The sequence below is a fragment of the Montipora foliosa genome, chromosome 8 (genome assembly GCF_036669935.1).
Source record: "Montipora foliosa isolate CH-2021 chromosome 8, ASM3666993v2, whole genome shotgun sequence".
In the NCBI taxonomy this organism is placed as follows: domain Eukaryota; kingdom Metazoa; phylum Cnidaria; class Anthozoa; order Scleractinia; family Acroporidae; genus Montipora; species Montipora foliosa.
The window spans coordinates 3,810,968-3,823,078 of NC_090876.1; the positions used below are offsets into that span (position 1 = coordinate 3,810,968).

The 12,111-nt window shown below is 39.6% G+C and overlaps 1 protein-coding gene across 2 annotated transcripts in view; it reads left to right on the forward strand.

Annotated features, from left to right (window-relative positions):
- Positions 1-908: 908 nt before the first annotated feature.
- LOC138012609 (probable ATP-dependent RNA helicase DDX46) overlaps positions 909-12,111 on the forward strand; it is a 39,357-nt gene continuing 28,154 nt past the window's right edge. For both annotated transcript variants that reach the window (XM_068859426.1, XM_068859427.1), the window contains exons 1-6: positions 909-1,031; positions 3,551-3,616; positions 5,263-5,697; positions 5,829-5,898; positions 6,007-6,063; positions 11,845-11,894. In XM_068859426.1, the coding sequence (XP_068715527.1) occupies positions 3,600-3,616; positions 5,263-5,697; positions 5,829-5,898; positions 6,007-6,063; positions 11,845-11,894 (629 nt within the window). In that variant the 5' untranslated portion in view covers positions 909-1,031; positions 3,551-3,599. The remainder of the gene's footprint in view (positions 1,032-3,550; positions 3,617-5,262; positions 5,698-5,828; positions 5,899-6,006; positions 6,064-11,844; positions 11,895-12,111) is intronic.

A 12,111-nucleotide genomic window follows, 5' to 3' on the forward strand; every position in this document is an offset into this window, starting at 1 on the left:
AACTGTAAGCCTTTGCAAAAACGTGCTTTCTTGTTCAAACCATTGGAGCCAAGCTACGCTACTGTACGAAAAGAAAGGAGTCATTTCCTACTGAGCGATGTCTAGCCCTCCTTTTAAAACACAAACTAAGGCGGGGACGTTTCAACTCTTTCAAGTACCAGACTCGAAACCTAAAAAAATTAAACAAATGAATGTCTCTAAATATTCCCTCAATTTACATATTTACATTAGAGATATTGAAGACATCAACGTTCTTAGATGGTTTTAACAGACCCAATTTGTGTAGTGGACTGTGAACGGCTGTTGGCGAAGTCTTTTCGGCCACTTTCAAGTCGGGCAAAAGTTCTACTCAGTTGACTTCACGAAGACTGGGCAATAAATTTTCCAAAACTCAAAGTCAAACGTAACAACGTCTTTTGAGGATGCATGTACAAAGCATACGAAACGTCAAATAAAAACTCATTTGAAAGGATGCCTTTATATCTGATGTTTGTCACTGCTGTTTGTATAGTGTTCCTGATAACATTTTAAAAAATTAATGAGTTATACTATTTTTAATGAAAAAGAGAAATCGAACGTTACAGCTGCAACACAAGCAAAAATGATAAAAAGTACAGTAATATTTCATTTTAGAATGATTTTACCCTAAAGCGGGAATAGAGAACAAAATTGTGGGACTCACAGAAGAATCGTGAGATCTGGCAATTCTCTAATGAAGCAATATTGGACGCGTTCCAGTTTCTGGCTAACCACGAAAAAACCTATGCTTGGCAGGAAGGAACCCGTAACACTCAAAAAAATTCAATGAGAAAGTCAACATCTCGGAATACATTTTAATTAATTGCACAAACACACTCTATTGGTTGATACATAGAGTAAACACCGCCCACTTACCGCTGACTGCTACCTGATCCTGCTAGCTTAGCCTTCGTCTTGCGGACCGTCTTGCCTCGATCTTGCGTCTTGAATTTTTGTGGAAATTACGCTATAAATCTTGAAGCCTACTTAACGAGCTACCTCTTTACACACAGGCAAGTATGACTTGATTCTATGCCATATTTTGTTGGTTATTCTAAGCTCGTGATTTTTGCCGATGTGACTAATTTTTAAATGGACACCAGTTTGAATAGTAGACTGCGCACATGCCTGGCTCTTTGAGTTACTATTAGAGCAAGTTAATATGTTCCTTTGCAAAACTAGATCACGACTAATGAAAGGCAAGCCTGGAAAAATGGTTGCTGTTTGTTGTGAACTAGACATTTGTATAAAACACGTTGATATTTTGTTCATGTTTACAATAATATTATTTTTAGTTCATTCTGGGACTGTTTAGCAACTTGAGCTTTACCGAGGAAATCATTATAGTAATAACTGAAGAGCCGGAGAACTCTTGTATGTTAATATGATATGTAACTTTATTTAGAGCGATTTTCAATTGAGTCTCGTAAAACCAAAACCAAACCAAAGTAATTAATTTGGCCAATCAAAAACGACGGAGACAATCCAGTAAAACAATCAAAACTCAAAGTAATTACACGTAGCCGACACAAAGCGCAGGAAAATGTGCTTGTGCGAGCCACGATTGGTTTTGGTTTCACTTCTGGTCGGTTGAAAAAGTGGTGCGAGAACTTTGAACCAATCACTGAGTGAAGTAATCATAAACCAAAGCAATTCGCTAATTACTTTCGACACTCAATTGAAAACCACTCTATCACGGAAAGGCACAAAACACAGGTCTCAGGTCACACTGGTCCAGGTCTGTAACAGGTCATTGTTTTCTTAATACAGAAACAACCCAACTGTTTACAAATGCTAATATTAGGCCTAAAAACTTTTGTTTAGGCCTAATGAGACCCAAGTTTAGCTTAAGTGGATGTTTACGATACTTTCTGTATTGGTAAAACAATGACCTGTGACCTGAATGTTTGTACCTGGTGATTGATCACTCTCCATGTGCGCTTTTCAGGGCCAATGAAACAAATAGGGAATCCAGCTTTAAGACTGACTATTCATTAACCTTGGGCACTTTTTTGGGGAGTCAGGATGGCTGTAGTGGTCATCAACCAGCCCTCCCACCTTTGAGACCCAGGTTCAACCCTGTGGGGTGAGTTTTGGCCGATCTCAATCTGGCTCGGAGGGTTTTTCTCTGGGTACTACGGTTTTCCTCCCTCCTCAAAATCGACTCCCAGTCAATTACATCTGGCCAGGTCTCCGGTGCTCCGAGATCACACATGGATCGTATGGTGGCAGCCGTGCGGTGCCTTCACATGCATTCAATCTGATTCCTTTGAGCCAGTTGATCCTGAAAAGCCCTTGTAGAGAGCAGTCAACTAAGCAGATTTACATTTTCCATTTGAGAGAACTGATCGACCAGATCAGGCATTTGGAAGGACTAACTCTGCAATACATTTAAATTAAATTAAATTAACACACTTCAAGGATGATACAATGGATATACTCCTCCGGAAGAATGCAAAGGATTATCATGCAAGTTCTCCTTCAAATTGTTGCATTTTCTTTCCAACCTCAGTGTTTAACACTTGCTTTCTTACTAATTTGCCCTTTGGGCAACCAGTTTTTTTTTTTCAGTAACCCACCTTCTTAAGACCTGTTGCCCATTAAAACTCAAAGGAGGCTTGTAAAAAGGTCAATTTTGTGTAAAATGTGTGTAAAATGGGTTTGACAGACCAACGCGACTGCTGCTCTGTGTCCATGGTGTTCTAGTAGCCTTCACAGTTTTGCTTTGACAAGCATAATTATCTTTAAGCAATTTTCCCTTTCTATGAGAAATCAAGGGGGATTCCTTGAATATCTCTCTGAGATTAGGTTGGTTTTGAATTAAATGCCATTTGTCCAATATTATGTTCTTTAAGCCTTTCAAAGCTGGTTGAAATTGTGTGGCAAAAGATAGAATTTTCTTGGCGCTTGTTCGATATCAAAGCAGTATCGTAGCGTATTTGGCCATGCGAAAACTGGGATCCATTGTAACAAACATTCTTTTCATGCATTGAAAGGTGGTGGCTACGAACATGTTCCTTCTTCCAATCTGTTTTGTGGTTTGTAGCAATATATTTTTAACAGAGAAATAAATGATAGCAAAGAGATGTTATGTTGTTATTTTTTAACCCATTGACTCCTGGGGGTTCCCCATTAACGAGTAAAATCGTTTGGCGTTAGACAGAGTAAAATACTACAGTAAGTATGGCGGTTTAGGGGTGAATGGGTTAATCGTGTTTGCGGTGACTATGTTATATTACTAGTCACTTTCTTGAAACCATCCTGCCACACTGCACCCTTTAATCTTAACCAATTAAACACTGATGTTTTACAAATGTAGTTTTGAAGGTTGTGGGTTCATGTATCGAAAGTAACCAATTTTAAATCAACACATGAAGTTTAGAAACCCAAATGGAAGGAGACAACCAATTGTTTATAATAATAGTTTTCTGTTGGGTTTGATCCTTATGTAACAGGCAACCTGAACCTGTTTTAGTTCTGAGACTGAAATAATATTCATTGAATGTTATTTATTTTCTCCTTTTTGTTGTAGCCAAGTGCTAACTACTTATCGCTTCTTTAACTGACACCCATCCCAGCAAATGGGAAGAGATAACAAGTAAGTGACCCACCCTTGGGCATCGGAGCCTCTCAATGATTGTTATTGTTGTGTTAAATAATACAACTTTGTTGTCAATATTGAACAACTTGGAAATAATAATTATTATTAAATTAGGACAAATTATTTTCAGCAATGGTGACTCAGGAGTAATCTTAGCAGGAATGAAGCCTAGTAGATTCTAATATGCAATTAAATGCAGTTTAACAAAGTTAACAACAAAGTGTGGTAGTGGTCCAGATCCTGGCCATGGGATTGTTACTGAATCAAGGGGTTGTCTGGCTGGCCTCCAGTGGAAGCCCTTGTTCATATTCCAGGCACCCAATGTCCATTTAAGGATGCAGTTGTTAAACTATGTCAGATATTCAGTCCCTGAGCAACACGACGCCAGAAACCTGTGACTTGGAGCAAACAACTTCCATGCTGAGCCTATGTCACAGCATTTTTACAGTCCAATCTGTTTTTAGACTACCTTTTCCACAAAAACAAAAAAAAAAAACAAAAACAAACACAGGCAGCTCCGGTTTGCTGGCTCTATGATGTCAAGTTAGTTTCTTGTGATTGGTCATCAGGCTTCTGTGAGAGTCTCATTAAAAGTAAACTGGTCTGTGAAAATGCTATGACAGGAATATAGGGTTGTTGCTCACTCCTAGTCATGGGTTGCTGATAATTTAGGGACTAAACTGGATTTAGGTGATTTTATATCCTGTGAAGGTATGTCCAGGAATGCCCCTGAATAAGCATCATGAAGTGTCCCCTTGCTCTTCTCCCAAAAGAAAGGAAAGGAAGGGAAAGGAACTTTATATAATAAGTGTCAAATCGTTCTAGCGCTGAAGCACTAATTGGGGACACTGTAAACTGAAATTAACAATAAATGCAAGTCAAGTCAAATGTTGGTTTTTGAGGAGAGGGGAAAACTGGAGTACCTTGAGAAGAACCTGTTATGCAGAGTAGAGAACCAGGGCCACATTGGTGGGAGGAGAGTGCTCTCACCACTGTGCCATCCCTGCACCCCATAACCAACTTTGACATCGCTCTTTTCTTGGAATACAGAAGGACCTGTGACCCTCTTAAAATCTACCACTGATTATGGCTGGATTAACACTTCGATGTTCGATAAGTTTTATAACAAGCCGTTGCAAACTGATGGAAATTTTGGCCAGGTTTTGTTAGATTCATGTGCACAGGAAAATCAATAGGCAAATATTGTGCTTTTATTGTACATTGTAAAATTTTATATTATATAATATGTTGGGTTGTCTCTTTGTTGGGTTGTTTTGTCGCAAGCCCTCAAGCTCGTGATCCCAACACTTTTAAACTCTTACATGACTTCTTAGTGACATAGTCCAATGAGGAAATAGAATTTAAAACAAGGCATACCTTAAGTTGAAATTTGATTGAAATTCTATGAGTTATTGGACAAGGAAACTAAGGAGTCACCCATCCCAAACTATTTAATTGATGTGTGATAGGGTTTTTTTCCCCTACCCTAGACAATTTTTACTGTTGAAATCACTTGCTTGGTTAAAGACTGAACACTCGATCTGCCCTAACCATGGTGTCAACACTGGCTATTGTTTTTATTATTATTTTGTCAAAGAGTTGACTGATGACAAAAAAATATTAAATTTTGTTCATTTGTTCAGGCGCAAAAGGAGATCTCGTTCCAGGTCAACCAGTAGAGATAGAAATAGAAGATCTCGAAGTCGGGAAAGATACAAGGAGCGGAAACGATCTAGAAGCAAGAGTCCAGAAAAAGATAAGAGTAGTCGACGACCAAGAGAGCGAGAAAGAGATAAAAAACGTAAAAGATCAGAAAGTGGCTCCTCACACAGTGCTTCATCCAGCAGGAGTAAAAGTCGTAGCCCAAGTCACAAAAGAAAAGACAAGGAAAATCAGCGAAGACACAGGTCCCGCAGCAAAAGCAAGGAAAGGAGAAGAAAAGAGAGGCCTCGTAGTAAGGAAAGGGACAGAGATAAAGATAGGAAAAAACGTTCAAGGAGTCATAATCGATCCAGCTCTTCAGGATCCAAATCAAAAAGTAGAAGTCCTGACAAGGAACAGAGGAAATCCAAAAGCAGGTTTGGTGAAATTTTTTAAAGATGTTTTGGTGCCACCAAAATAATAATAGAGATATCTTATATGTGTCAGCTTAAATGTGGCAAACTTCGATGCAAGTATTTTTTTGTTTTTCTCTTGACATACGTAATAGTAGGGACAGGAGAAGACGTAATGATGACGACAGCACTGATCAAAGTAAAGATAGCAAGAAATCCAAAGAGGTTCTCTCTCTTCTCTTTTTTCTTTAAGTGAGATTTGAGTTTCTAGTATATGACAGGCTCATTGTAAGCTTCCAAACCTTAGGATATTTTATTAAATGACTCTTTCAGGTAAAGAAAGACGTGGAAAGTTCAACTGCTGAGGAAAAGAGTAATGAAAATGATAAGGTAACCATTGTGTTTAAACAAATTATTGTATCATTACTATTATTATTATTATTATTATTATTATTATTATTATTATTATTATTATTATTATTATTATTATTATTATTATTATTATTATTATTATTGACCTCAGATGCCTTGAGATGGCATCTCAAGCGAGAAAGTCGAAGGTGAAATGGACTGAGCGGATGAATAATGATATTTTGGAGTGCAAAAGGAAAGTGAAGGAGCTTGTGTCTTCTGAAAACCCTCCCTGTAATGAAAATGGAAGAAAGCGGGTCTATGTGGATATCATGAAGGAGCTTTGGGACGAAATGGGATATGTACAACTAGGACTCAGGAGTCAAAATCTTCGCGACCAGGCTGCTAGACTCAAAAAAAGGAATAGCAATGAAAGGGCAGGGACCGTAGAAAGGAATGCTACTATGGATGCTGTTGTTTGGACAGCAAGAAGTGATCGTACTATCCAAGATTTTGCTGAAAACGAAAATCAAAGCATGCAAGATATCGAAGGAGAAAATGGTAATTCAACGGTAATAGACCTGGATTTGCATATTACAGGAAACAAACAAGGTGTTAAGGAAAGAAAGGATACAATAGGAAATTCATCGCAGGTTTTGAATGATGTCCCAGGGTGCTTACCAGAGTACACGAATATCAGCAGGCCACATACAGTCACCTGGGACCGAAATAGCGACGGAGAAATCATAACAATCAGCTCATCGCTCATCGATGGCACGTATAATGAGATCATAACATGGAGAAAAAACACCTTCCTGGTCCCTTATGGGAAAATAGGACGCGACTTCGTCAACCAGTTAAGCAAGCATATCTACGATTGGAACAATGGTACGGGCATGCAACATCTTGCTCTAAAAGCCGCCATTGTTCTTTTAGCTGTTGGGCTACAAAAACCTAGCCAGAAGTCGAAAGCTAAAGAACACCAAGAATGTCTTGAAAAGCGACTAAAACTCTGGAGAAATGGCGAAATTGATTGCCTATTGCGAGAGGGGCATGTGATCCAAAGGCGCATACAGAAATCATGTAAAAAAGATCTGCCAAATAAAGCCAAGATCTTTGCAAAGCTGGTGATGGAGGGGCGAATCAATTCGGCGCTGCGCTATTTAAGCGAGAATGACGGAGGAGGTGTTTCACCGATGACCGATGTTGTGATGCAACAGCTCAGAGAGAAACACCCGGAGGCGCAGGAAGCGAAGTTAGGCTCACTGTTGTTTGGACCAGTTGAAGATGTCCCTGACTCAATTTACCAACAATTAATGGCGAGATGATCAGGGAAGCTGCCCTAAGAACTAAGGGATCCAGCGGACCCTCGGGCGTGGATGCTGTGGGCTTCAGGAGAATGCTAGCTTGCAAATCTTTCAAGAGATCAAGTACTAACTTATGTGACTCTCTTGCTATATGAACGAAGAGACTTTGCACAGAATATGTAGATCCGCCAATCATTGAGCCTATTTTAGCGAGCCGCCTTATCCCGCTGGGTAAAGGTAATGGTGAGGTTCGCCCAATTGGTGTAGCAGAGGTGATCAGAAGGATTATTGGCAAATGAGTTTCTAGAGTGGGAAAACAAGATGTGATTGACGCATGTGGTGCTACACAAGTGTGCACAGGTCATAAATCCGGCAGTGAGGCTGCCATTCATGCGATGCATAATATCTTCGAGTCGGATGAAACAGACGCCTCGTAGATGCCTCGAACACTTTTAATTTGCTTAATAGAGTGGCAGCGCTGCACAACGTTAGAGTTCTATGTCCAATAATTGCCACCTATGCAATAAATACATGTACCTACAGAGCGCCTGTGCGACTTATTGTTACTGAAGAGAAAGAGCTCTTGTCTTCGGAAGGTACTACACAAGGGGATCCATTAGCTATGAGCTTATATGCAATCAGTCTTCAACCCCTGATTACTCTCTTGAGCATTCGTAGTTCTGCAAAGCAGTGCTGGTATGCCGACAATGCCACTGGAGCAGGTGCATTGACAGACATCAGAAAATGGTGGGACGAGCTGCTGGCAGCGGGTCCAGCTTTAGGCTACTATCCAAACGCAAAGAAGTGCTGGCTTGTGGTAAAACCAGAGAAGCTGAAAGAAGCAAATGATGTGTTTGCAGGAACTGGAATAAACATCACCATGGAAGGGTGCAAACACCTTGGCGCAGCACTCGGACAGAGGTCGTATCTAGAGAAGTATGTCGGCAGCAAAGTAAAGGAGTGGATCAGTGAAGTAACTTTACTAGCAGAGTTTGCAACCTCTGAACCGCAAGCTTGCCATGCAGCTTTTACATTCGGGCTAAGGCATAAGTGGACTTACTTCATGAGGACCCTGCCAGATATTGAAGATCTCTTGGAACCACTCGAGCGTGCTATCTCAGATGTCCTCATACCGTCACTAACAGAACATAACTGCTCTGTGACTGAACGAAAACTGCTAGCACTTCCTGCCCGTATGGGAGGCCTGGGAATGACGCACCCATCTGAAAGTGCGGAGTCAGAGTATTCAGCATCCATCAGGATGAGCGCTCCACTTGTTGATAAGATAATGGCGCAATCCCATGGGACCCCAGATGATGCAGAGGTGCGAAGGCTGATGTATGCTGTTTGAAAAGAAGAAGGTCTCTCTCCCAGTAAGGACACAAAGAGCCATAGACCTGGCACGAGAAAAGGGCGCCTCTAGTTGGCTTACTGCAATTCCACTGAGAGACTTGAATTTTGACCTAAGCAAGCGGGAATTTCGTGATGCACTGAGGCTACGCTATGACTGGTCCATTCCCGATAGCCCATCTGTATGTGTATGTGGCTGCAGCTTTACCGTGGACCACGCCATGATATGCCAGCGAGGCGGCCTAATCATACAACGTCATAACGAGATACGTGACCTGGAGGCGGAGCTACTAGATATGGTTTGCTATGACGTAGCAATTGAGCCCACCTTACAACCCCTTTCCGGGGAGGAGCTCAACAGGGGAGCAAACAAAGCACCAGATGCCCGTCTCGATGTGCACTGCCGTGGATTCTGGGAGAGACAACAGGCCGCCTTTTTTGATATACGGGTATGTCACCCGAATGCGGACTCGTATAAAGAGCTTAGCCCCAAACAGATATATAAATTGCACGAAGATGAAAAGAAGCGGAAATATACATCCAGAATAATAGAAGTCGAGAATGGCACTTTAACGCCCTTGGTTTTCACCACAACAGGAGGTATGTCTCAGGAGTGTCAGCGGTACCATTCCAGACTTGCCAAGCTCATCTCTTCAAAGAAGCAGGAGGACTATGCAACAACAATCGCATGGATTCAAACGAAAGTGTCCTTCGCCATCCTGCGGACTGCCCTAGTTTGTTTGAGGGGAACAAGGTCACAGAGAAGAAAGACAAATATACAGGAAAATGACTTAGAGATAGAGAAGGAACTTGCTGGACTGACATAATAATTTATTAACGAATGTTTTATGCTTTCGCCTGACTGATTTTTCTCTTTGATACATAAGACTTTTTATGTACAATACGTTTTTAGACCAATATGTTTTAGATCATCACTTTAAATTATTATTATTACTATTATTAGTTAGTTTTTTTTTATTAGCTTTTTCTTTAAAAAAAATTATTATTATTATGATTATCATTATTATTATTATTATTATTATTATTATTATTATTATTACTATTACTATTATTATTATTATTATCATCATTATCATTATCATTACTTTTATCATTGTAGACTTACCGTAATTTCCGGACGATTACCCGCACGGCAGATTACCCGCAGCGGTCTATTTTTGTCACAAGGGGAAAAAATGTCCAACAGATTACCCGCACTGGCCTATTACCCGCACCCCAAAACGGAAAAAATCTTGCTACTGTATTTCCGGGACAAGAACTCACAAACTTGGAGCGATAAATATTCCATGTTGTTGTTTACAAAGCAGAAGATCGATAGCATTTTCTGCTAAGAATTGGCTTTTAATAATGCAGCCTTAACACTCTCCTTAGTCATTTCTCGTTTGTCTTGTTAAAACGACCTAACTATCCAATGTATTAACGCTAAGACTCGATAGAATACGAGTTGAAGGCCAACATCTTTGCGATTGATCATTGAGCGCCATTTTGATAGGTTGAGAGAAAGTGGGGGCGAGTGTTAAAAATACCTGATGGGGTGGTGGTTAGGCATACCCAGGGGCAAAAGACCGGGCCTATATAAGAAGTCGCTTAAAACGGGAAAATGCTCTATCACTCAAGCCAGGGGTAGCTAGGAACATTTAACTGATGCGCTGAACAATCCAGCAAATTTTTCACTGTAGTTAGTGTTTTGTTTACACACGTGCCGACAATGACGTTCTAAATAATTATGCGGTGCCGTGAAATATGTCGGCATCTTGTTTTGTAGCTTTGAGCGTGCTTTCACAAAAAATGCTTTCAATCTTTCATATACAAAATTGAAAGGAGTGCAGGTGAGAAATGCTTTTAAATTAAGCAAAGAAAAAAGCAATGAAATACAGTAATCACTTAAACACAATTGATTTGTTTTTCATTCAGTTTGCATTGGCATTCATTGAGGGCTTTTAGAACACTATAATAAAACATCACACAAATCTTGAATAGGAAGCGTTTTCAGATTGAACTACGGTAACAAACAAGCTTGGCAACACACAAGTTTTAAGGAAGCATCAGTTTAATTAAGTAGTAAAGGTTTGAAATTATTTAAACAAGATCGTAAAAGATTTGTTTTGAACGGAAAAATTTGTGGCATCACAAAATAAACACATTCGCATCTTGTTACTTTTTCAGCATTGAATTGTGTCTCACGATAAACTCTTTCTTAAAATTGAAAAGGATGTGTTAAAGTGAGAAATTCGTTCTCATTTACTTTTAATTCGGTGACAAGTTGTGACATGGTTGAAGGGAAAGATTATTGTTTTTCATTCAATTTGCTTCGGCTTTCATCGAGCGGTTTTACAAAGACTACGGCAAATAAAGCATCATTTTAAAGATTGAATCAACGAACGAGGCAACACACAGATTTGAAGGAAGTGTTGGTTTTATTATCCTCATTTTAACTTGTTTCAATCTGTTAAATTCTTACCTGAGATTTAGAAATTATCGCATTACCCGCACTTTCCTATTACCCGCAGCAACCGCGGTTTACTGGAAAATTAACGCATTACCCGCGGGTAATCGGCCGGAAATTACGGTAATGTCTTTAGCCCCTCAGCCCTTTTGACATGCATGAAAACTTATGTTTGCGTTTTGAATAAGTGTGAAGAATGAACTTGATTGAGCCAAGAAGGCATATTAGAAGATTAGAGAATTGGTTCATTGAGAAATATATGTAACTGGGCATTTCTTGCAGGGAAAAAACTAGTGCCAATCCCTAACTCCTTCTTGTTATTGCGCAATATCACACATTCATCCCACTAGTCAGATACAATATTAGCAGGAGACCTGCATATGACATATGATGATTTCCTTAGTACGGTTTCAATTCAGATACCAAAAATTCTTTTGCTACTTCTAGCTGATTGATTGCCAGACATTACAAAACGATAAAGTGCATGAAGCATGGTTGATGTGGCGACTCATCTTGTTAACACTCTAATGCACAGCATTCTAATAGTTGGGATAGTACTTGACTGAATCAGGATTTAAGGGGGAATGCACATACCTCACTTGAACACAGTTTCTGTTTGCTGTCGCTTGCATGATGTCTTAAAATTTTACGTTAATAATGTTGATGCATTGGTAAGTTTGAAGTTGTGATTCACAGGATGCTGAGCAGAAAAGACTAGATGATGAAATGCAGAAGAGAAGAGAAAGGTTTGCATCTTACAAAAAAAATGATCATACCATGGTCACAAATTTTGAATGATAAAATGTGTGGACTTTTAATGATGGAAGATATATCAAAGTCATATAACTGAACTGCAGACATGCATCTATTTTGTAAGCAAATGATTGATAGCTTAAAAGTGTGGACTTTTAATGATGGAAGATATATCAAAGTCATATAATTGAACTGCAGACATGCATCTAT